This window comes from Labeo rohita, chromosome 9, assembly GCF_022985175.1.
Source record: "Labeo rohita strain BAU-BD-2019 chromosome 9, IGBB_LRoh.1.0, whole genome shotgun sequence".
Lineage (NCBI taxonomy): Eukaryota > Metazoa > Chordata > Actinopteri > Cypriniformes > Cyprinidae > Labeo > Labeo rohita.
Genome location: NC_066877.1, coordinates 11516650 through 11541373, shown reverse-complemented (window position 1 = coordinate 11541373; position 24724 = coordinate 11516650). Strand labels below are relative to the sequence as shown.

Here is a 24724-nt window from a genome sequence, read left to right as displayed (position 1 = left end):
CATCTCCTCAGGGCCAGGCCTTCGCGGGAGATCCCACAGTTCCTGTGCCCAGATAGGAACAAGGTCAATTTCATCCCTAAGAGCGGCTCTGCGTTCTGCCTCGTCAGCATTCCCAAACCGCTGATGCCCACACAGGAGCTCAACAACCTCAAGAACCAGAGCGCCGCCCGTCTCACGCCCGAACCCGAGCCCAGAGTCTCGCGAAGAACCTGCATGCTTTCCCAGCAGCCCTCAGGCTCCTCCCCTTCCTCCTGTCTGTCAGAGAGTTAGTCACGCCCCTCAATGAGTGTCCTAGCAACTGCGTCCGCATACTCTGCACATTTCAATAATCAAACATGATGAAAAAAGATTGACTTTTAGAGAACAAAGCGGTTGTTAATAATCAACGGCTGAGAAGATAAAACGGTTGCCTTTTGCTATGCACATTTTTAGCTTTGTGCTCGTTCTCAAAGAACAAAGAGGCCATTTTTGGGTGGGGGGTTGGGTTTGTGATAAACGTATTTAGCTTTTTCTTATTCCTCTACCTTTCATAGATACGAGTGAACCTGAGAATGTGTCTCAGATCGCTATAAATACGAATCTAAATGATGATTCAGTGCTGAGGTGGCTACATAGATCCGTTTTTGTGAGACACAGTGTATATTTTATAATAGTTTGCAGTGGATCGCGTTTGCGAGAATCGTTTCTAGGACCAACACATCATTGAATAATGCCGTTTTGGATGAGACCGAGAGACCTGTTAGAATGAATTCTGGGTTGATGAAGGTCTCTGGGACTGAATCGTTTTCATAGTAGCCATTCAGTCCGGACAAGGAGGGAACGGTTCTCAACGTTTTCTCCTCTTCCTTTCTCACTGGCGGTGAGGACACAGAAATGTACTAAAGATAAGACTAGCGAGTGCGAGAGAGAGCGTCACTTAACGGCTACAGGACGAGTTGCCTGTAAACCTGATTCTTTTGTTTGCATAGTTGTAAAATGCGTTTCAAATGCATATGGGTCCAAACTCTGAACTTCAAACCCAGCAGGGAACAAAGTGAATGAGCTAGAGGAGGGCACCACAGGATCTTGGTGGATGTTTTCTCACCTCTCGCAATGATTAAGCCGATTTAGCTCGAGGAATGTTTGAAAGAAGGACACGACAAGTACAAAATCGAACTGCGAATGCATAAATGTCCAGGTAGTTAACAATTCAGATGTCTATAAAAACATTCACGTAATGTTTCCTGTGATAACCAATGAAATAGTTTACAGAGTCAGAGCACAATATTGTCATTAGATTGATTTAAATGCATGCATTCTGGGAAGTTTCAGTCTGTGTGTGTGTGTGTGTGTGTGTGTGTGTGTGAGTAGATTTAAGCAATTAATTAAGCAAAAGGCACAGATTTTCTCTCCGTTTCAGTGTCTAAATGGCATTTTCATCATGGAGCAGACTTTGCCAAATCTTCCTTAGGCTGATTTCCTATGCTGTAGGAATTATTTTGTAAGAAATCAAGTGGTGTCTGTTGAAAGATTGTCGTTTTATGCAGCTCACGCAAGTGCTTCTGTAGACTTGGCCAAAGAGAACATTTCCTGTGGCACAGTGACAGTCATTGTAAATGGAGAAAGATGGACTTATAAGGCGACTTAAAGGAACAGTTCACCCAAAAATGAAATTGAGTCATTTATTTTTAGGCTACATTCACACTCCAAGCCTCAGTACTCAATTTGCTCAGATCTGATTTTTTTTTTTTTATAGCAGCTCACATTGTTGTTTTAAATGTGGCCAATATTAGATTTCCATTGTGAACAGATCATGGTTCTGAACTGACCCGCATGCACAAAAAACAAAGCAAAACCAAAAAAAAAAAAAAAAATACGAATAGGGTTGCCAGGTTTTCACAACAAAATCCACCCAATTACTTATTAAAACTAGACCAAAACTATCCTAATCGCATTCCGGGGGATAAATATAGCGTTAGTGGGGTTGCTTCAACCCACAGCAACAGTGAAAAAGTATCCAAATTCCGCAGGAAAACTGTGGACTTGGCAACACTTGTGCAGTGTGACATCATACGGAAGTAAACACAGAGGACATACCTGTACCTGTGGAAACTTTTCACACGTACCAATAAGTACATATCACTGCAGTTTTCAACAGAAATGAACAATAGAGGTGGTAAAACAGTGAGCACTTGCAATCATTTCATGCACAGTTATGATTACAGCTCATAGCACGCTCAGTAGCTCATTCGGCACAGAATTGGACTTTGGATGTGGAATCCTTGGGTACAAGTCCTGCGAAAACATGACCCATGCGCAAAGAGATTCAAGATCGAAAAACAAGCTAAAAACGGCATGCTTGCAATTGCATTTTTACATCACATTCAATTTGTTCATACTATCAAGTAGGTTTAGGTGTTGTGCAGATGGTACGTTATTTTAAAATCGCAATTGAAAAGATCAGATTCCAAGTGGTTTGTGCTCACACAATTCACACTGTGTTTAGAAAAACAGATATGACTCATCTGTGAGCAAAAAAAATTGATTTGGGGCATATTTGCATGCAGTATGAATGTAGCTATGTTCACACTGAGATACAAATTTTTTTGTATAGCTGATTACATTGTTGTTTTAAATGTGACCAATATCAGATTTTCATTGTGAACAGATCATGGTTCCGAACTGACCCGCATGCACAAAAAAAAAATACAACCAGGGTTGCCAGGTTTTTACAACAAAATCCACCCAGTTGCTTCTCAAAACCAGACCAAAACTAGCCCAATCGCGTTCCTGGGGGTAAATATCACGTTATTGGGGTTGCTTCAACCCACATAGTTGAAAAACATGGCAACAACAAAAAAGTAGCCCTATTTCGCAGGAAAACTGTGGACTTGGCAACACTTGCGCAGCATGCCGTCATTTGTATTTATGTGATATGCTGCAAAACGCTAGACGATGTGACAGTTTTGAAACTTTGATATGAGCTGTAATGTTTTGCTTGTGTATAGAGTTGTCACTGTAATACTTATTCTAGTTCTGGACACACAGTGTTGCCAAGTCTGTGGTTTTCCTGTGATACTGGGCTACTTTAACACCATTGCAGTGGGTTGTTTTTCATATTCGCGGGTTTAAGTGAAGCCAATAACATGATATTTATCCCCTGGAATGTGAATTTTACCTGGGGAACCCTGCCAAAAAAGTGTATTTTACCTCCCGAAATGTGGTTTTTACAAGGGAACCCCCACTGAAACGTGATTGGGCTAGTTTTGGGTAATGGGCGGGTTTTGTTGCAATAACCTGGCACCCTTGCTTCCACCGACTACCTTTCACTTAGTCTTAATAATTGGGCATGTAAAATCTGACTCTCATGAGGACAGAATCATGATGAATGTTAATCTAGAATGACATAAAAATCGCATGAATTCCAATTTGACTGTTCAGACTGGGGTCACATTGATAAACATCTGACCTGTATCAGATTTAGTACCACAAATCAGAATTGAAAAGATCAGATTCCATGTGGTTTGTGCTGTTCACACTGTTATGAGAAAAACAGATCTGATTCAGATTTGGGCCATATTTGCTTGCAGTGTGAACGTAGCCTTAGTCTTTCCAAATTTGTATGATCTCCCATCTTCTATGTTTCTTTAAATCATGTTATTTTGTGTTCCAAAAAACAAATGTCACACAGGTTTGAAACGACCTGACAGAATGTTCATTTTTGACTGAACTCTGCCTTTAATGGATAATAATAGTACTACTCATTCACTTCCAGGAGTAATTTAGAAGTTTCAAGCTTTAAAGCTTAGAAGTGCTGTGGGAAGGTTGTCAGCGTAACACACAGGTCACGGACGGTCCGCTTTGGGACCATGGTTTGGCATGTGACCTTCTCTCACTTGTGTTTGGTGTGTTTGTGCTTTGTGTGCAGGGTGGGGTTCCTCACGGTTGTTTTGTTGGGAGGCATTTTAGCAGAGTTCCTGTTTTTTCGTGTTCACTGTTGTAGTTAAGGTATTGTTTTGAGCTTTAAACTAAATGCAACATGAACCTGGAATATCTTAGCACTTTTATACCAGCATTGTGAATCGAGGCCTCTGTGTTTGAACTGAAATAATAATCTCACAGCCTGTGATTACTATCGTAGATCAGTACTCAGGAATGTAAAAGCAGCAATCTCTTTTGGCAACGGCACAAGAATCCAAACACTTCTTGCTCAAAAACAAATTGATAACGTTTTATCAAGCGCTTTGTATATCTCCTTAGGATATGTATTGAAGTAGAGAACTCTCTCGCTGTAGGGCCAATATTAATATCCTTTTTTATATGGGTAGAGGCCTACTCTTTGTAATTAGAGCGGAATATCAGTCAGATATTAATAATACATACGTACAACTTCTCTAACACGGGACGGTGATGTATGATGGGATACTGTGTTGTATGCGGTCTGTCTCAGTGGATGTTTCTCCACATACACCATGTAGTCTCCTGTGTTGTTACGTGTGTATGGAACTCAAGAAAATAAAGTTGCACTCGCTCCAATTGTCTGAGGGTGTTATTTGACGTGTGAGTTGAGTTTGGGGTTAACTGTTTTTCCAATAATGAGATGTCTTTGTTGGATGATGTGAAGTATGATCATTAGCTGGTGCTGGTATCAAAGAGAGCCCAAGAATATTAAACAAAGCCTTCCAAGGGTCATTAGAAATGTGTTTCATCTCTTGCTGAGAACAAAAATGTGGAGTAATGAAAATATTTGCATTTTGGCACCAGACCTCTAACATGTGTTTCGGAGGCTCTCTCACACACCACCTAGTGGTAATCATGCTGTAAGAATGTAACATGATGGACACAAATCAAGAGTGACACTTCACATATGGAAAAAAATTTTACTCACCCTAAACTTCTAAAAGGTAGTATAGACATATCGAATTGGTACACACTCCACTGTTTCACCCGAACTAGGGAAAAAAGAAATCAAAAAGTTAACACCAATGGATGATTGTTGACCATATTTATATACAATCACTGATCATGTTCAAATTTGAATTTTCACATTTAAATCACATTTATATATAAAAAAACACAAACAGAATCTGACATTTCTCATTTCAGTCATATGTAGGCTGTAATCAGTAGGTCTTAAAAATCACTAAAGCAACATGGGCTGGTGAATGAATCTCTAGTTATGGAGTTCATGAGTGAACCCATCAGTGTTATGTGGAGCTGTGGGTGCTGTGGTTCAGGCGTGCTCTTGTGTGTGCAGTAAGTGTAGCTGAAAGGTGTTTGAAATGGTTCAGTCATGCAAACTCTTCAGCCGTCGTCCACTGACACCCCCTCCCTGCCTCTCTTTTTTTTTTGTAAGGTCTTTTGTGAATGTAGGGGCAAAAATGTTCACACGGAGGGCAGTCCAAACAGGGGCTTTTTCCCCAGTGACTCCCTACCCACCTCATCCCCCCTGCCAGAGACAGGGCCATTACACAGCACTATTTCAGGTCAGACACAGACATCAATCCCACGATGCATCAGCACCTCATTGCCTCATGTTAGCGTTTAAACCCCACTGTCACAGAATGAATCATGAGAAATTATGTAATACACATTGTACTAAAGACATAGGCTATATTTATTAACTGATACAAAATATAAAATACTAACCTACTGAAGTACTAAAATCTGTTTGGTACCTTTATAATACACTGAGAACCATCAGAAAACACGGTAATGAAAAAGCTGTTGAATCAAAACTCATCACAAGCAGGTTTTTTTCCACAAGCTGAGGTAAATGCTTATACATTCTCCTTATTTTGCAACGCGGAAGTGAGCTGTTTTTTTTCATATGTGAGACTTACGATTCATTAGCCTCTGTCTACCTGATTGTTCAACACTGAGGTAAGTCTATGGGCGTGCAGTAAACGGTAAAACTGTTTGCACTACAAAACAATGTGTTCATAATTAAGACAATACATTAAAATAGTGTAGTAAGACATACCAATTTGGAATATCAAGCAGCAAAACAAGCTGTTTTGTACTGCTATGAGACCGGAAGCCAGACCTTTAAAATTTACAAATGGCCGCGCTCACTCTGATGGAATAAATAATGAGGAAGAAGATTAATAAAAAGCGCAGTAAAGTGTAAAATGTGCGCTAGAAACCAGTGTGTTTATGATAAAGTATGAAAATACGATAACAGATAGCAGCAATATAAAGCAGCATAATGGATTAATTTTGTACCTGGATGCGAAAGACACCAGAAGCCTAAAATATTAAGGTTACAAACAACACACAATACAAGAATAATGCAATAAACATTAATTTTCCAACATAAGATGTAACATAAAATCATAATATGAAAAATCTAAAGTTACTATAATGGAAAAACCATCAAAAGCGTGTTACCAGGAATTCTGTGAATATCATTTTTCATATTTTTATGCTAAATTATAAAATGTGACCCTGGACCACAAAACCGGTCATAAGTGACAATTTAATTTTGTCAGTTTTTCGAAATTGAGATTCATACATCACATGAAAGCTGAATAAATAAGCTTTCCATTGATGCATGGTTTGTTATGATAGGACAATATTTGGTCGAGATACAATTATTTGATTATCTGGAATCTGAGGGTGCAAAAAATCTAAATATTGAGAAAATCACCTTTGTGGTTGTCCAGATGAAGTTCTTAGCAGTGCATAATACTAATTAAAAATAAAATTTTGATATATTTTGAAATTTACAAAATATCTTCATGGAACATTTTCCTAATGATTTTTTGGCATAAAAGAACAATTTTGACCCATACAATGTATTTTTGGCTACTTTTGGCTACAATGTAGTTTGGCTACTTAAGACCGGTTTTGTGGTCCAGGGTCACAAATGACTTGTTATTTTTCACTTCCAAGAACTTTATGTTACTGTAAAATTACATGAAATTATTAGTTAAACTGATACTTACTACTAATCAATTATCCGTTTTTTATGTAGCATCATTGAAATGTTACGATAATTTTTACAGGTTTAAACAGGCATAGACTGTTGATGGTCTTAGCTATAGGCACACGCATGGCAGTCTTGTCATTTCAAACTTTATTTGAAATTAAAAGATGAGAGAGGGCTTGAAAGAAGCTTGTCCGAGGGGAGCCCACATAATTGGACATGGCGTGTGTTACAGCCTTGCAGGGGGTTTCTGATTGAATGCACTGAGAAATATGACATATTTTCAGTGTGCATAGTATAGCTATAAGTCTGTGAATGCATCTCAGTGCCAGATCTTTTCTGAACAAACAGCAAATTGTTCTCCCGGTGAGTCTGTTTCTCCGTTCTTGAGCCCAAAATGGGTCTGCTGACATGTTCCATCAAAACCTCAGTGTGAGACTCTGAGACTGAGTGTGAACGCATCTGTGACCGAGCCGGACTCCCCTCTGAGGCCCTCGGGCAGCTCGGCCTCTAATCTCAGTCCCAGCCTGGGATCACAGGCCCAGATTCCTCACGTTTTCTTTTCCCTCTGAGCGTGCAAGACTCATTGTTACAGGCTCAGCTCAAACACTGTCCTGTTAGTTTAGACTTGACAAAGGATCAGCTGCTTCAACACAGTCATACAGAATCCTCCAGGTCAGTGGCACACATAGATCGGTTCCTGTTTGGTTTTTCCAGAGGATGCTGAGAAACGACGTTTCTGTGCTTAACATTTTTATTTGACAGTCTTCAACTTAATCAATAACATGCAGGATTTTTTTTTTTTTTTGAGGGGTGTTAAGAAATGGGTGGAATTCATTTTGTTTTATTAAGGTGTAACGCCCCTTACTGGTGAGACGTATGTATAACAACAAATATGTTCAATCTTATCGTTTTGCCAAGTCATAAGTTGAATTTAAAAATGAAAGTATATAATAATAATATAATAATATACTATATTATAAATGTAATTTAATTTTATACATTTTATATTCATACGTGTAAGTACATTAAAACTCAAACTTTGTTTTTTGTTCTTGAAAAAAATATTTAAATGTATATTAATTTCATTAATGAAATTTATTTCATTCACATAATATGAAAGCAATTAAGACGGTCTCAATCTGTGAGTCCTTTAACATATTTACAGTACACCCCCTGGCTGAATGTGTATTTTGTATACAAATTTTGTATTTTATATATTTTGTTTTAATGTGTATTATTGTAGTTCTTACTATACTTTGACTGTGTTTGTGCTGTTGTTGAAGTTGAATATAGTAATAATAATATAAATAATAATAATAATAAGAATAATAATAATATCCATCAGTTGAATATGGATGGAGGAATAATATTTCTGTAATTACAAATAATACGTCTGTGTTTTGTTTCATTTTACATTCATTATTATTGTGCTAAACATACAGAAAAATATTTATATATGGGAAAGATATATTTATTAATAGTACAAATAATACATTAAAATAACATAAAGGTCGTGGTTTTGCTATAAGCAAAATGACAAACCAGTCGTTTCCATATTTATAAACTTATAAACATATATATATATATATATATATATATATATATATCCTGTTACAAAACAGAAGACAAAGTGATTTTTTTTATTAATTGTATTTCTTTTCAGTACATTTAAGCACATTTTACCCACAAATTATTATTTTCATGTGTTCTGACAATTTACTTTAATTTTTCAGAGTAAAATATTCTTTCCGTAACAAAACAGTTTAAAGTGGACTATATGCAAAACAAAAGGAAAATATTTACATATCTATTTATTTATGCAAATTGAAATAAGTAAAGGTCTGATTTTATTATCAAAATGATTAGAGTTATTTCACGCTTTTATAAACGTGCACTTGTCATATTAAAATGAACGAAATACATTTTTCTAAAAGGACGGATCATTTGCTGTTTCAAAGCACCTTCAGAGCTCAAAGTGAAAGACCGAGCGCGTGTCCTACGGAAGCCGCGAGGATTCAACTGCAAGCAGATGATGCGTTTTTCGACGTGAGGAATCCTGGACGAAGACGAGGTTGAGTAGACTCGTTTTCATTTTTGCGTCCTTCCTGTATATAAAGCCTGGGCTCGACTATATCCCGTACATCGGGAAGCGCTGTCAGAAAGCGCTGACTCGAGAAAATGATTTATATTCGGTGTAACGCGAGAGACTGTCTGTTTTACTTCCTTTTATACGCTGTGTTTTCATGAAACTGCTGAGCTGGCGAGCACTGATCCAAAATGGCGTTTATGTTTTAAAATGATGTTAATTTGTTCCATTTGTATAACGGTCTTCACTCCATAAAGCGGATTTACATTACGTCACTCGCAAAGCATAAAAAACATACAAAGTGCTGCCTAAAATGAAATGTTAGTACAATACAGAGTGAGTAATGTTACATGAGTAGTTACAATCAGTGGCATATTCATCCTTATTGCTGCTATTCATGTAGTCAAAAACATTGCACTTAAACTTGAAATCAAAAGGGATGGCCACTTTTATACATAAATATAGCTTGATGTTTGAACTAAATGTGACTAGTGGATATCTAACGTTTTTTTTTTTCATTGTACTAAATTCACAAAAATATACCATATTAATTGTATGCTGATGTGTAGGCTATTTCTGGCTTGTGTTCTTAATTAAGAGTGCTGTGTGTATCTTTAGATTGAGAATAAATGGAGGAGGAAGAGAGAGATGTGGAGGTTGTCCTTCAGTCTAAAGAGAGAGAGGATGCACTGCCTGAACCCTTACAGGATGGACAGGTAAAGATGTAAACTAGTAGAAGCACTTTTTTCACATATATTATTTTGCATATGAGTTCTGATATTTTACTTCTACTATTTCCGTTTTTTTCAGTCATGATTCTCATTAAAACACACATTTATCACATTGACTTTATGAGAATTTCGTACATGTTTTATTTTACACTACCAGTCTGAAGTTTTTGAACAGTAAGACTATTTTAATGTTTTTTAAAGAAGTCTCTTCTGCTCTCCAAGACAGGATTCACTTGATCCTAAGTACAGCAAAAACAGTAAAATTTAGAAATATTTTACTGTCTGAATGTATTTTCAAATGTAATTTGTTCCTGTGGTTTCAAAGCTAAATTTTCGCATCATTACTCCAGTCACATGATCCTTTAGAAACCATTCTAATGTTCTGATTTACTGCTCAAAAAACATTTATTATTATTATGTTGAAAAGAGTTGAGTAGAATTTTTTTAAGGTTTATTTGATGAATAAAAAGTTCAGAAGAACATTTATCTGAAATCTTTTGTACCATTTGAAATGTCTTTGTCATCACTTTTGATCAATTTAAAGCATCACTGCTAAATAAAAGTATTAATTTCTATAATCCCCCCCACCCAGCTTTTTTATTTCAGACAAATATTGATCTTTAGATCAATATTGATTTATTAATATTGATAAATATTGATAATAATAATTTTAAATAGTAAAAATATTTCACAATATTGCTGCTTTTATTGTATTTTGGAACAAATAAATGCAGGCTTGGTGCGCAGAAGAGATGTCTTTAAAAAAGCATTAAAACTCTGTTTGAACTGTTCAAAAACTTTTGACTGGTAGAGTATACTAAGTATTATTTGATTATTTGATTATTATGATTTTTATGACTGGGGTATTTTTGACAGTGTTCCCAAGATATATCATTAAATATTAAATATCAGTAAATAAATCTTAAATCTAAATAATAATTGTAAAATTTCAAGTGTGAAATGTTTGTGTTCAGACTATTTATTATTGTTGAATTGTGATGTTTTAGCAACCTGACCAAAACTTAAAAGCTGAAGAAAATGCTGATGTACAAAAGCTTCCACCAGTCATTCCAGCCTCAGAAACTGCAGAAACTGTAGCAGTCAATCAGAAATCTTCCACAGTCCCGGAGCAAATAAACAACTTACTTATACTTGACCAGAATGGACGTCCTATTCCGTATGAGCGGGTGGTAAGGACATTGCACCATGATCCATCACCATAACCTATATTACTCACACTAGATGACATGCATATGACCCATTATCTTTAATCAGTCACCAGATGTGTCAAAATGTAAAAATTTAGGGTTGAGCTTGTTCCATCCATAAGGTCATTTTGAACTATATGACATTTTTTCCCCACACCAAACACTTTTTTTCTCTTCCCCAGGTGATCGTGACAAGTGAGAATGGACAATTATATGGTGTCCCATCTGTGTCTATGGGGGCTGCTCAGATGTTACTACCTCATGGTCAGCTGTTAAATGTAGCAAAGTCATCAGGTCAGTAAATAGTGATGCTGTAATTGTATTTATAAATATATTGGTTGCTTTCCTGTTCTGCTATTTCTTTCTGTTTCGTTTAGCAGGTGTCTTTGTAGAGAAAAGACAGCAGCCAGTCATCACATCCTTAAACGACAGTGATGGCACTCATAGTTTAGCTGCAGTGGCAGCTCAAAATGTCACTGGTATTAAAATTCAGAAGAAAAGGTCAGTACACCTTGTTTGCACATGAATTCTGCCACATTTAAACCATGTTCGGGCCCAATTCAACCTTTGGTTGTACAAAAAGGAAACTGCTTCAGACAGTGGAGTTCAAGCGTACCTGCAATTATTAATTGTTTCTTTCAAATGTCTTCTCATGTGTTGCAGTCCGTCTGATGTATTTGAGCCTCCAGTGAAGCCACTTCCACCTGGGGCACCAAACTGGGCTCTGAGACTACGCCGGTGTGAGGTTTGTCCAGTTGAAAATAGCTAGATTGTTTTTGACAAATTTTACAATTAAAAGGGCAATACCATGGAAATAGACAAAATGCATTATAATTTCTGGTTTGTGTAAAGCCGAGAATGTCCCTCTCTTAAACATAATTTAATGATGTCAAGTTAGTATGGTTTGTTAGATCTTTTTTTCTTCTTGTGGTCATTTCACGAGGAGCAGAAGATCGGCGACTCATATCGGGGTTACTGTAACACTGAGGCAGAGCTGGAGGCTGTTCTGCTTCTACACAAGCAGCAGACTCACACCGTGTTCGGCACCCGTCAGTCACCCTCACCGGCCAAACCTGCCACCAGACTCATGTGGAAATCACAGTATGTGCCCTACGATGGCATTCCCTTTGTTAATGCAGGTAATCTAGCCCTTTTTGCTTGTGGGATCTAAGTTTTGACTAATGTCAGGCAGCCTTTAAGTCTGAAAGACGTTTATTCATGTAGTCTAAATGTTATGTTAGTGCCAGAATTTTGCAAAAATTACAGGTTCATGAATTCAAAATTGGACATTTTTGTCATGTAGTCGATGTCTGTTAGCTTTGGGATCATCTGTATGCTAGTGATATTGGTGAACAAATGTAGCAAATTAAAATTGTTTATGGAAATATATATTAAAAAAAAAAAAAAAATATATATATATATATATATATATATACTTTTATTGAGCAAAGATGCATTGAATAGATCTCAAGTGACAGTAAAGACATTTTAAAAAAATGTGTATTTAAAATAAATGCTGTTCTTTTAAACTTTCTGTTCATCAAATAATCCTAATGAAATAACTCACAATTTTCACAACTGCTTTAAACATTGATAATTATAAGAAATGTCTCTTGAGCAGCAAATCAGTATGTGATGTATGTGACTGATAAATGGATTAATGATGCTGGCAAATCAGTTTTGATACCACAGGAAAAAAAAATGTTTTAAATGTATTTAAAAATAAACACTTATTTTAATTTGTAAAAATATTTCACAATTTTACTATCTTTACTGTATTTTGGATCAGTTAAATGAAGCCTTGGTGAGCATAAGAGACTTCTTTCAAAAACATTAAAAAGTCTTACTGACCCCAAACTTTTGAATGGTAGTGTACGGTTGAAGTCAAAATTTTACGTACACCCTGCAGAATCTGCAAAATGTTAATTATTTTACCAAAGTAAGAGGGATCATACAAAATGCATGTTGTTTTTTATTTAGTACTGACCTCAGTAAGATATTTCACATAAAGACATTTATATATAGTCCACCAGAGAAAATAATCGTTGAATTTATAAAAATGACCCCATTCAAAAGTTTACATACACTTGATTCTTAATACTGTGCTGTTACCTGAATGATCCACAGCTTTTTTTTTTTTTTTTTTTTTTTTTTTGGTGATAGTTGTTCATGAGTCCCTTGTTTGTCCTGACTAGTTAAACTGCCTGCTGTTCTTCAGAAAAATCCTTCAGGTCCCACATATTCTGTGGTTTTTCAGCATTTTTGTGTATTTGAACCCTTTCCAACAATGACTGTATGATTTTGAGATCCATCTTTTCGCACTGAGGACAACTGAGGGACTCATATGCAAATATTACAGAAGGTTCAAATGCTCATTGATGCTCCAGAAGGAAAAACTATGCATTCTTTTGAACAGAATGAAGATGTGTACATTTTTCTTATTTTGCATAAATATCATATTTTTTTCATTTAGTACTGCCCTTCAGAAGCTACAGAAGATACTTACATGTTTCCCAGAAGACAAAATAAGTTCAGTTTACCCTGATCTTCAAATTCAAAAAGTTTTTACCCCCCGCCACCCCCCCGTTCTTAGTGCATTGTGTGTTTCCTTCTGAAGCATCAGTGAGTGTTTGAACCTTCTGTATTAGTTGCATATGAGTCCCTCAGTTGTCCTCAGTGTGAAAAGATGGATCTCAAAATCATATAGTCATTGTTGGAAATGGTTCAATGGTACACAAAAATGCTGAAAAACCAAAGAATTAGTGGAACCTGAAGGTTTTTTATGAAGAACAGCAGCCAGTTTAACTGTTCAGGACAAACAAGGGACTCATCAACAACTATGACTAAACAAAAAACACAGCTGTGGATCATTCAAGTAACAAGAATAAGAATCAAGTGTATGCAAACTTTTGAACAGGGTCAATTTTATAAATTCAGCTCTTATCTTCTCTTGTGGACTATATATAAATGTGTTTTATGTTAAATATCTTATTTAGTTTAGTGCTAAATAAAAAATAACATGCATTTTGTATGATCCCTCTTATCTTGGTAAAATAATTAACATTTTGCAAATTCAGAGGTGTATGTAAACTTTTGACTTCAACTGTATATTAATCTAAAATGTCTTTTAGGAAAACTGGCCAAATTATTTATGATTCATCTCGCACAAAAGTCCGAAAGTAAGATTTTGATTTTTATTATGGTTTTAAGGAAGCAGAGCCATTGTGATGGAATGCCAGTTTGGTCCACGGAGGAAGGGCGTCCAGCCTAAAAAAGGATCTGAGCAAGAAACAAATCAAAACATCCTCTACAAAGCAACCTGCCCTGCCAGGTACACAAACTACTATTGGGCCAAACACAACAGATTTTTTTTCTGTGTACATTACGGCACAATAATATTTGACCATTTTCAGAATCTATATAAAAAAAGTACGAAAATTCCTGGAGTACAAGGTTCCAACAGATCCCAAAGTGGACAAGAAGGTAGTGCGGCAAGAGCAGGAGAAAGCCTTCTTCAACCTCAAGAAGACTTTATGGGATGTTGGCGGCGTTGTAAGGTATAAACATCTTGCCAGCACAGTTTTAATAAAAAGTCCATGATGTGACATACTTCACACGTTTACATTTGTGACAGGTATTACATCCAGCTCCCCACGGAGAAAGCCCACCTGTACCACGACGTGGACACTGCAAACCTGCCTCCACTTCCAGAGCAGATCTGCTTTGCAGAGGAACAACAAAACGAAGAGGAAGAGACCGAAGAGCTGGGCAGTGAAGCCATGCAGGATGTCCTGATGGAAGATGGGACACCCCTACCCTCTCGACTGCACCCGCTAGTAGCAGAGAAAATCTGTGAGTTGGTGGCACAAGGTCATAATGAGGTTTACACTGTCCGCAAGCAGCTCAGGTATGACTCAGATGGTTTCAAATCTCCTTGGTTTCATTTGCTGAAAAACTATTTACCGTTGCTTTGTCAATGCCTCGACAGGAGGTTTGTGGAACGTGAGATGTTCAAATCAGAGGAAGTGCCTGAGAGACACAATCTGTGTTACTTTCCCACTGTCAATGACATCAAAAACCACATCCACGAGGCACAGAAAGCTCTTCAGCTGACAGCAGGACCACTGACTACCTCAGACACAGAGGTGTGGACATAATATATTTCAATAACAAGTACAAATATGATTGATAAGAACAAATATTTGTATGTTTTCTTTCCTACAGTGGAAAGCAGAGGCTAATAACCTGCTTCCGGAGACTTTGACCTTGACCCTGACTCCTGCTAGTGTTGACGGTAAAATACTGTTGTCCTGTTTCAAAAAGAAAGCACCAAACTGTAGTCGAAGTGTAACCATTGTTTACCCTGCCACAGTATCTAGTGTACTGCTGTTATATTGACAGTATCCTCTCAGAAGGAAGAACTCCTGGAAGGAAGTGACACTCTTTCTCCAGAAGCTGTGCAGCTTTTCAGTTCTCTCACCTCACTGCAGCCCAAGATCTTTGCACATCTCCAGGTGAGCATGTCCTGAGCTCATATAAGAATTGTTCATTTTTTCATGTGGTGAGACTCTCCATAACAGACATTGTATATGTTAAAGTTAAAGAGTCCCCTGCAACAGGTTTAAATGCATCTACGGTCAAAAAAACATTTTCTCAGAACATACATTTATACATGGAGTCATTTGTCAATGATTTCGAAATTCATTCGAATCAGTTCTGAGTGTAATGTCTGTAAACCCCTCCTTTCCATAAGCCTACTCTGCTCTGATTGGTCAGCTGGCCAAGCATGTTGTGATTGGTACAGAGAGAAACACTTGAGCAAGTTAGTGAGCGCTACCATCTGTGTTGCCAAGTCTGTGGTTGTTGTTGCGGCCCCATTAACGTCATATTCAGCCCCTGGAATGCAAATTTACCAGGGGAACCCCACTAAAAAGCATGTAGTTTACACCCTGGAACACAATTTTTAATGGGGGACCCCCCTCGAAATGCGATTGGGCTAGTTTTGAGTAGCAAGTGGGTGGGTTTTGTTGTGGAAACCTGGCAGCCCTGAAGCACCTTTACATAGAACAATAATATAGTGCTCCAATCTGTTCTTAAATTAATGACATAAAAACATTTTGTTTAACACTTATGCAAGTGAATCTTACATCATATGGTTTGTAAACCAAAATATGTCTGTTATATTCTTTATGAAACCAAGTAATTAGAACAACGACAGTCTACATTAATCGACACATTCTTAGGAAATAGTAGGTTCACAGCGAATTATCTGAACTATTTCAGTAAGACATTAATATTGTGTTTTACCTGGAAACCTAAAGCTGCACAGGTGTACAACACACAGCTGTGGCCTAATGGTTAGGGAGTCGGGCTTGTATCCGAAAGGTTGTGGGTTTGAATCCCAGGTCTGGCAGGGATTGAAGGTAGGGGGAATGAATAATCAGTGCTTTCTCCACCCTCAATACCACAACTAAGGTGAGTCCCTTGAGCAAGACACAGACAGACACCCATGGTCGTGTGTTCATGGTGTGTGTGCGTGTGTTGGTTCACTACTCACTACTGTGTGTGTGCACTTGGATGGCTTAAATGCAAAGCGCAAATTCCGAGTAGGGGTCATCATACACACGTCACGTCCTTTCCTTTCCTTTCCTTTCCTTTTTTCTTATCACACATAACATGTCAATTGTATTTACTGGTTGTGGTTTTAGAGATGCTTGTTAGTCCAAATAAAGAAGATTAGAAGCCAAAGATGATGAAAGACAAAATTAGAGAAGCAGTCCTCTGTAAAATGACGACCACACAACAAATGGTTTGAATTTTAGTTCTGTGGTATCGTGGAAAAAAAGGAATTTTGACCACTGATTCTTCACATCATCATCTTTTGGCAATGAAAACAAAGCAAACTTGCTTTCACAGTGCAAAACACAGCGTCTTCTCTACATGATGTAAACACACTAACTAGCGGGAAGTGTTTATGGGCAGGTCAGACTGTTTGTGCTAATGTGTTACCCAGTGATTGGTAACAGGCAGAAGATTAAAAAGTATGACGACTCGTTAAGGTTCTGAGTCGACTCTTTTTTTTTTTTTTTTTTTTGAAAGACAATATCTTGATGTACAATGCACTTTTTTTGATTAACAACTTTGCTCAGGCAATCCAGCTACAGCCTGCTTTGTGTCAACTGGAAGACACTGCACAACCTACAGCTGCACCACTAGAAGTCCAAGAGCTGTCTAGCCCTGCGCCCCCACAGCCTGTCCTGCTGAGTCCGTCCCACTTCCTCCAGTCGAGTCCCAGTGGTGGTGAAAGCATAGCTGTGTGTGACGCCCCAGCCCTGCTTGGCATGAGTCAGCTGGTGAGCGTGGCCTCAGCCGCTGAAAGTGGCATCACACAAATCCTGTTGGAAGACGGACAGGCCATTCCTGTCCAGATTGTGGACGCTGCAAGCATAAGTGAGTTAATGGGAGCATACAAATAATAATAATCTCTTTTTAATTTTTATTGGTTGCCATGTTTATCCAATTCTAATCATGAAGACATCAGGTAAACGTATGTTGTATCTTACTGTTCCACTCTGACTCCCTCAGCAGATGAAACTCCAGTCAAATAGGATGGTGGGATCTGTGGATGTGTCAGCAGAATCAGACAGAGGCTGGAAGTACAACCATGGGAAAGGAAAACAAACCTTCATGTCTGTAACCAAACAGTAGTTCGCTCTGAGCTCTTTAATCACTGGAGGATTGATTCATTGTATCATATACAGTATTATGTGAACAAGGACTTGTATGCAATATTGATATGTATTATTTTTCAGTTTTCCATTATAGCTATTTTAATTTATTATGGTGACAACTAGATTTTGAACTGAAAGAATGAGTTCAGAATTAAATATTTAAAGCTTAATACATTTTGTTTCAGAAGCCGTTTGTTTATCCACACAGACATTTTTGTTCCTGCATGTATTTCTGCTCTTTGAATAGAAGCCTAATGGATCCTTGTGGTGGACATTTTAAGACAGCCAGTTAAAGGAGAAGTTCATTTAAGGAGTGTTAATTTCAGGAATGTTCTCCATATAGTGGACTTCTGTGGTGAAACGATTTTCAAAAAAATGTACAACTTATATACTTCTTAACCTCAAATGCTCATCATGTCTAGCTCAGCAATGCGGATGAGAACGGGTCAATACAGTTAGGGAATGTCGAAAAACTTCCATCTCATTTTCTTAATTTCAAAATCGCCCTACATCGCTGCAGAAGTACCAACCCAGTGTTTACAAAGTGAATGTGCAAGAAGGGTCAAACACCCTTTACAAAAAAAGGTAAAACAAGATGATTTTGAAGCTGGAGGAGAAAATGAGATGGGAGTATTTCGACATACCCTATTGACCCAAATTCGCATGCACATCCCTGGTGAAAAAACCAGCATATGCTGGTTCGGTATGTTTTGATGCTGGTTTAAGCTGGTCCTTTGCTGGTTTATGCTGGTCCAACAACATGACCAGCATAAACCAGCAAAGGACCAGCTTAAACCAGCATCCCAGCATCAAAACATACCTACCAGCATATGCTGGTTTTTCATCAGGGATGGCAGAGCTTGACAAGATTTCGCAGAGCAAGACAAGCATTTGAGGTTAAAAAGTATATAAATTGATTGTAATTTTTAGAAAATAACTGATCATTTCGCTTCTTCCTCAGCTGGGATCGTTTAGAGCCATTTGAAGCTGCATTTAAACTGCATTTTGGAAGTTCACACTCGTGGGCACTATAGAAGTCCACTATATGGAGAACATTCCGGAAATGCTTTACTTAAAAAATAATTTCTTTATGACTGAAGAAAGAAAGACATGAACATCTTGGATGACAAGGGAGTGAGTAAATTATCTGTAAATTTTTGTTCTGAAAGTGAACTTCTCCTTTATGTGTACTGTTATTTATTTATGCAGTAATACTTATTTTGGCTAACATCACCTTGGTCAAGGCTGAAAATGCAGCTCCCACCACCTGTCAAGCAAACAAAGAAGCAAAACTGTTTGATTTTTATTATGTTTATTATAATGTTCCTGCAAAGAAAAAAATAGGTCTTTTATTCTGCAACCTGCGCTTTAGCCTGTGTCAATATTGGTGATTACCGCGTCTGCAGGTGTTCACACAATACATTTTACAGCCCTTGCACAATTTTATTTTTGTCCCTGACAGATTAATGGAAAACTAATAATGTTATTTATCAGGTTGAAGATAAGAATTGAAGAAGGGAGCACATCCGTGTGTATCCAGCATTTTACAAGCCCTGACTCATCTGGAGCAACTTTTATTTTCTGTAAACAGTTTAAAAAATAGATTGGAAAAATGTTCACCATATGCAGTCAAATGTATTGAACAGAAGACAGCAGTATAAACTCATTTCACCTGCAGCAGTCGCTTCTCCAGGAACTTAGATGTTACAGCAGAAAAGCTGGGAGGTAAATGCAAGCACTATCTTATTTAAAACGAATTTTGATAGAGAATCCACACGTATTCATTTAGAAAAGTAGTGATGGGTGAACAAGATCTGTCGAACTGAACTCGAAACATAGACGCTGGCGACACCTGGAGGTCAAAAGTGTGTAAATGCAACGAAAACTCAGTCCAAACCTGCATGAAGACTGTGAGGCGATGAATGTTAAGTCGAGCGATTATTATTACATTTGATTTTGTTTTTCTACTTTTTAATTGAGAAATTTAAGTACAGGCATCTTGCAGAAACTAAAACTCTGACCCCTGGGTTAAAGCATGTGAAGGTGTTAATGCTTTGATGGTCTTAAAGGAGAAGTTCACTTCCAGAATGAAAATTTCCTGATATTTTACTCACCTCTATGTCATCCAAGATGTTCATGTCTTTCTTTCTTCAGTCGAAAATAGATTTTTCTCCATATAGTGGACTTCAGTAGTGGCCTACAGGTTGGAAGGTCCAAACTGCAGTTTCAGTGCAGCTTCCAAGGGTTTTTACACAATCACAGCTGAGGAATAAGGGTCTTATCTAGCAAAACTATGGGTCATTTTCTTAGAAAAATACAAATTGACATGCTTTTTAACCACAAATGTTCGTCTTGCGCTAGCTCAACCTCACGCATTACGTAATATACAAGTAATGTATGTGAAAGTGCCGACCCCGTGTTTACAAAGTTTACGCCCTTTACAAAAAAAGGTAAAACGATGTTGGACAATTTTGAAGTTAGAGGAGAAAATGAGATGGAGTTTTTCACCCTACCTTACCTTTTTGAACCGAAGCACACAGACAAAGAAAGTATCAGGAAATTTTAATTCTGGAATTAACTTCTTTAATATCTGTCACATAATGACACCGATTTGAAGTTGTCCACCTTTTTCCTGAGTAACTGATGAGTGGCACCATGAAGGATTCTAATTTCTGCTTGGGTGCTTTCATGTTCTTGTCTCCATAGAAATCAGGAAAACAGGGTAAAAAAGACCAACTGAAACTGAAATTTTTTCAGTATAACTAAATATAAAAATGTGCACAGTATAAACACCGGAAATGTAAAGCACTGCTCCAGTTGGGTAAGACTTCTGCATTCAGAAAAAGGTGGATATGTGAATTTTGCTTATTATTCAACTTCTGTATTAAAGTTTCCACACCATTTTCATGAACTTAACAAGAATGTTTGCCCATGGTTTTTCAGTTACAGATATTTGAGGTCCTTTAATACTTCACATTTGAAATGTTTCTAATAATCAATCAAAACATTAACTCAGTGGTACCTGCTTGACTTTAATATACTCAAATTCTACTATAGTGCAAAATTAACCCTATAAAATATGAGCATATACTGTATACCTGAGCATTTCATCTTGTCTATGTGACAAAAATACAGTAGAGGGCGCTACTCACTCTCTATCAGTGGTTCTCAACTTCTTTGACCCTAATTTGACCCCCACTACAATATCTGAATGAATTTTAGCGCTTGGTATATGCATAAAAATATATATTCTTTATGAAAATGCCCATGGTGCTGTAATATTTTATTAATTTACATGACTTTTTCAGATCTACAATTCAAAAGTGCTGATATGTTGAGATGACAGAGTTAGAGATCTGAGAACGTATGAGCAATCAAGCAGTTTAACTCATTGATTCACATGTGACACAGATTGTTCACCTACTGAAGAATATGGCACATACTGTAACTGAAACACTAGTTATAAGTGCTGGGTGTGGGACTTTGCTGCATGAACACAAATGAAGGAATTACAGCACATCATTCAGTGTGTCCTCAGATGTGGGCTCAGCCAAGCCAAGCAGCTTCAACAGGGTGAAATAGGAGAAAATCCAGGGCCGAGAAATATCCTGTGTCTGCTCCAGCCCTTCAGCCTCAACAAAAAGACCCCTGTGAAACTTTAAGTGCTGCTCCAGTGCTGCCCTCTGCCTGTTATAGAAAAAAATACACTGGAGTTCACAAAAGCATTTCTGTACAGTGAATAAAATTTTCCTGATAATTACTCACCCCTATGTCATACAAGATATTAATGTCTTTCTTTCTTTCTTCAGTCGAAAAGAAATGAAGGTTTTTGAGGAAAGCATTACAGGATATTTCTCCATATAGTGGACTTCAATGGAGATCGGCGGGTTGAAGGTTCAAATTGCAGCTTCAAAGGACTCTACATGATCCCAGTCGAAAAATAAGGGTCTTATCTAGTGAAACAATAGGTCATTTATAAAAAATAATTTTTATGCTTTTTAACCACAAATGCTTGTCTTGCACTAGCTCGACTTCATTCATTACATAATCACGCATGCGTGATGTAGGCAGAGGTACTGACCCAGTGTTTACAAAGCGAACATGCAAAGAAAGTCAAACGCCCTTTACAAAAAAGGTAAAACAATGTTGAACGATTTTGAAGTTAAAAGAAAAAATTAGATGGAGTATTTCGCCCTACCCTACCTTTTAGAACCAAAGTACACACATAAAGAATAAAACCGCCGTGACTTTTCCAACATGATTACGTAATGCGTGAAGACACTCATGCACATCACAGAGCTTGTGCAAAATGTGTGGCAACATCTGTGGCTAAAAAGTATATAAATTTAACTTGTTCAGGAAATAACCAATAGTTTCGCTAGACAAGACCTTTATTCCTTGGCTGGGATCCTTTTGAAGTCTGCATTGAAACTGCAATTTGGACCTTCAACCTGTTGATGCCCATTGAAGTCCACTATATGGAAAAAAATATTTTCCTCAAAAACCTTAATTTCTCTTTGACTGAGAAAAAGACAAACATTTTGGATGACATGGGGGTGAGTAAATTATTAGGTAATTTTTATTCTGGAAGTGAACTAATCCTTTAAAAACACCAATATTATGTTCCAGTGTCATCATTTGTTCATGATACTTTGGTTATTTGCCTATAAACAGCCTTCCCAAGTTATCATTTACCATCATCTCATATTAATAGCAATCATTTTGTCTAATTTCAGCATTGCCAATCTTTTGTAAAATTCTTTTAAAGGAGAAGTCCACTTCCAGAACAGCAATTTACACATAATTTACTTACCCCCTTGTTATCCACGATGTTCATGTCTTTCTTTCTTCAGTCGTAAAGAAATTATGTTTTTTGAGGAAAACATTTTAGCATTTTTCTCCATATAATGGACTGATATGGTGCCCTGATTTTGAACTTCCAAAATGCAGTTTAAATGCAGCTTCAAACGATCCCAAATGCGGTTGTAAATGATCCCAGTCGAGGAAGAAGGGTCTTATCTAGCAAAACGATTGGATATTTACATTAAAAAAAAAAAAATTAAATACTTTTCATTCTCAAACGCTCGTGTTGCCTTGTAGTCCTTGGACTCTGTGTGCTCTGACTCAGACAGTTAGGGTATGTCGAAAAACTCAGACCGTATTTTCTCCTCAACTTCAAGAATCATTTCAAAATGGTACTTCGGCTGCAGAAGTACCGACCCAGAGAACATGAGATAGGAGTTTTTTGACATACCCTAACTGTCATGAACTGGAAAAAAATGGTCCAGGCAGGAGTAAGACGAGACAAGTGTTTGGCATTAAAAAGTATATAAATTGTATTATTTTTATGAAAATAACCGATCGTTCCGCTAGATAAGACCCTTCTTCCTCGTCTGGGATCATTTACAACCACATTTGGGATCGTTTGAAGCCGCATTTAAACTGCTTTTTGGGAAATTCAAAATCGGGGCACCATACCAGTCCATTAGATGGAGAAAAATGCTGAAATGTTTCCCTCAAAAAACATAATTTCTTTACGACTGAAAAAAGAAAGACATGAACATCTTGGATGACAAGGGGGGTGAGTACATTATTTGTAAATTGCTGTTCTGGAAGTGAACTTCTCCTTTAAAACACTTGCTACAACCGCTAGATGGCCAAAAGTTACTTAGTGTAGCTGCAGTGTTCTCACACTAGGAACACTAGTTGATAAACTTCCCAATGAACAAGAGCTGAGATGTGTGCTGCAGCTGTGACATACCTAGCAAACAGTTCAGCCTGCAGTCTAGCCTCTTCTTCAGCATGCATTGCTGCTTCCTCCTCCTTCCTCCTCCTCTCCTCAGCAGCCTTCCTTCTCTCCTCCTCCTCCTCCTGCCGTCTCCGCAGGTACTCCAGTCTCTCAGCCTCCTCCATCTCTGACAGTTTCCTGAGCTCCTCCTCCTTCCGAGCTTCTTCTTCCAAGCGCTGACGTTCCAGTTGAGCTGAAAATGAGGACAGTCATTCATTCATTTGTTCACTTATTCATAAAGCAAGTTTGTAGGATATTTACATTTTAATGTTACAGGATATATTTTGATCTGTTTGGTCCTCCATCAGACACACACTTAGGCTTGGCATGAAAGCACACAGTGGCCATAAAGCCGTTAGGAGCTCCCTCTTGAGTCATAAAATTACCAATGGGAATTCCTATGGTCTTATTGACTTTATGGACACGTGCAAGTAAAGGACACAAGACCGCAAGTCTGTCAAGTGTGCCATTTGGGACTGTACTGTGGTCAGTACTGCTATTATCAAGGCTGAAATCCAGACCATGGCCACATTGCAGAACAAATGTTTAAAACAGTTGCTCTGTATGTATTAAATCAGCAGTAGTGGGTAACTCATGCAGATTCTGTAGTATATTCTCATATATAAGATAACAAGACTGTCACGTGAAGGGTCTCAACCAATCAGAAACCCTTGACTGCACAGGTATTTACCAGCTTGTCGTTTCTCCTCTTCCTGTCTTTCTCTCTGGAGCCGTTCCAGCAGCCTCCTCTTCTCCTCCTGTCGTCTTCTTTCTCTGTCCTTCTCTGCCCGCTCTCTCCTCTGTCTCTCCATCTCCTCCTCCTGTCTTCTTTGTCTCTCATCTTCTTCTCTAATCTTCCGTAACCTGCGTATGTGTCAGTGAGAGTTTCTTGCCAGTGTCTGCAGGATATAGTGTTCCCTTACAGTATTTATTTCCAAAAAGCAGTGACATGTTGTACCTTGCTTCCTCTGCTCTCTTCCTCTGTTCTTCTTCCAGTTCCATCCTCATCCTCTCTTCTGTCACCTCCTTTTCTTGCTGTCTCTTCTTTTCCTCCTCTCTCTCCTTCCGTTTCTTCTCCACCTCCAGACGACGTCGCTCGGCCTTTTCAGCCAGCGCTGCAGCTTTTTTGTCTGTTTGGTTAGTTGGAACCTCACTGCTTTTAACCTAATAGTAAATTCAGTTTAATAGCAGTAAATATCGATATAATAGCAATAAGGCAATTAGAATTAGTTCAAATAAAGTATCAAAAGTAACTAATCATATGGTTTTA

General features: G+C 37.7%; 3 protein-coding genes across 8 annotated transcripts in view; 2 read left to right on the top strand and 1 right to left on the bottom strand.

Moving 5' to 3' along the window:
* The window catches only part of fam117bb (family with sequence similarity 117 member Bb), a 59584-nt gene extending 54573 nt beyond the window's left edge, over positions 1-5011 (top strand). Inside the window, exon 8 of the mRNA XM_051119347.1 lies at positions 12-5011. Coding sequence (XP_050975304.1) covers positions 12-270 — 259 coding nt within the window. The 3' untranslated portion in view covers positions 271-5011. The remainder of the gene's footprint in view (positions 1-11) is intronic.
* A 3885-nt stretch (positions 5012-8896) lies between these two features.
* Positions 8897-17824, top strand: carf (calcium responsive transcription factor). 5 transcript variants are annotated; one of them, XM_051118388.1, is made up of 15 exons: positions 8997-9332; positions 9615-9712; positions 10735-10917; positions 11118-11229; positions 11313-11436; positions 11599-11680; positions 11885-12074; positions 14146-14266; positions 14349-14492; positions 14570-14842; positions 14924-15080; positions 15160-15229; positions 15337-15449; positions 17085-17385; positions 17521-17824. In XM_051118388.1, the coding sequence occupies exons 2-15, from the start codon at positions 9626-9628 to the stop codon at positions 17541-17543; spliced, it is 1980 nt and encodes a 659-aa protein (XP_050974345.1). In that variant the 5' UTR covers positions 8997-9332; positions 9615-9625; the 3' UTR covers positions 17544-17824. The 5 variants fall into 5 exon arrangements, with proteins under 5 accessions (XP_050974341.1, XP_050974345.1, XP_050974343.1 ...); XM_051118384.1 differs by lacking the exon at positions 8997-9332 and adding an exon at positions 8897-8981 and having other exon boundaries at positions 11316-11436; positions 14570-15080; XM_051118386.1 differs by having other exon boundaries at positions 8997-9316; positions 11316-11436; positions 14570-15080.
* A 2873-nt stretch (positions 17825-20697) lies between these two features.
* LOC127170484 (trichohyalin) overlaps positions 20698-24724 on the bottom strand; it is a 39572-nt gene continuing 35545 nt past the window's right edge. For both annotated transcript variants that reach the window (XM_051118467.1, XM_051118468.1), the window contains exons 27-30: positions 24413-24618; positions 24146-24318; positions 23428-23647; positions 20698-21353 (exon numbers count right to left, since the gene is read on the bottom strand). In XM_051118467.1, coding sequence (XP_050974424.1) covers positions 21176-21353; positions 23428-23647; positions 24146-24318; positions 24413-24618 — 777 coding nt within the window. In that variant the 3' untranslated portion in view covers positions 20698-21175. The remainder of the gene's footprint in view (positions 21354-23427; positions 23648-24145; positions 24319-24412; positions 24619-24724) is intronic.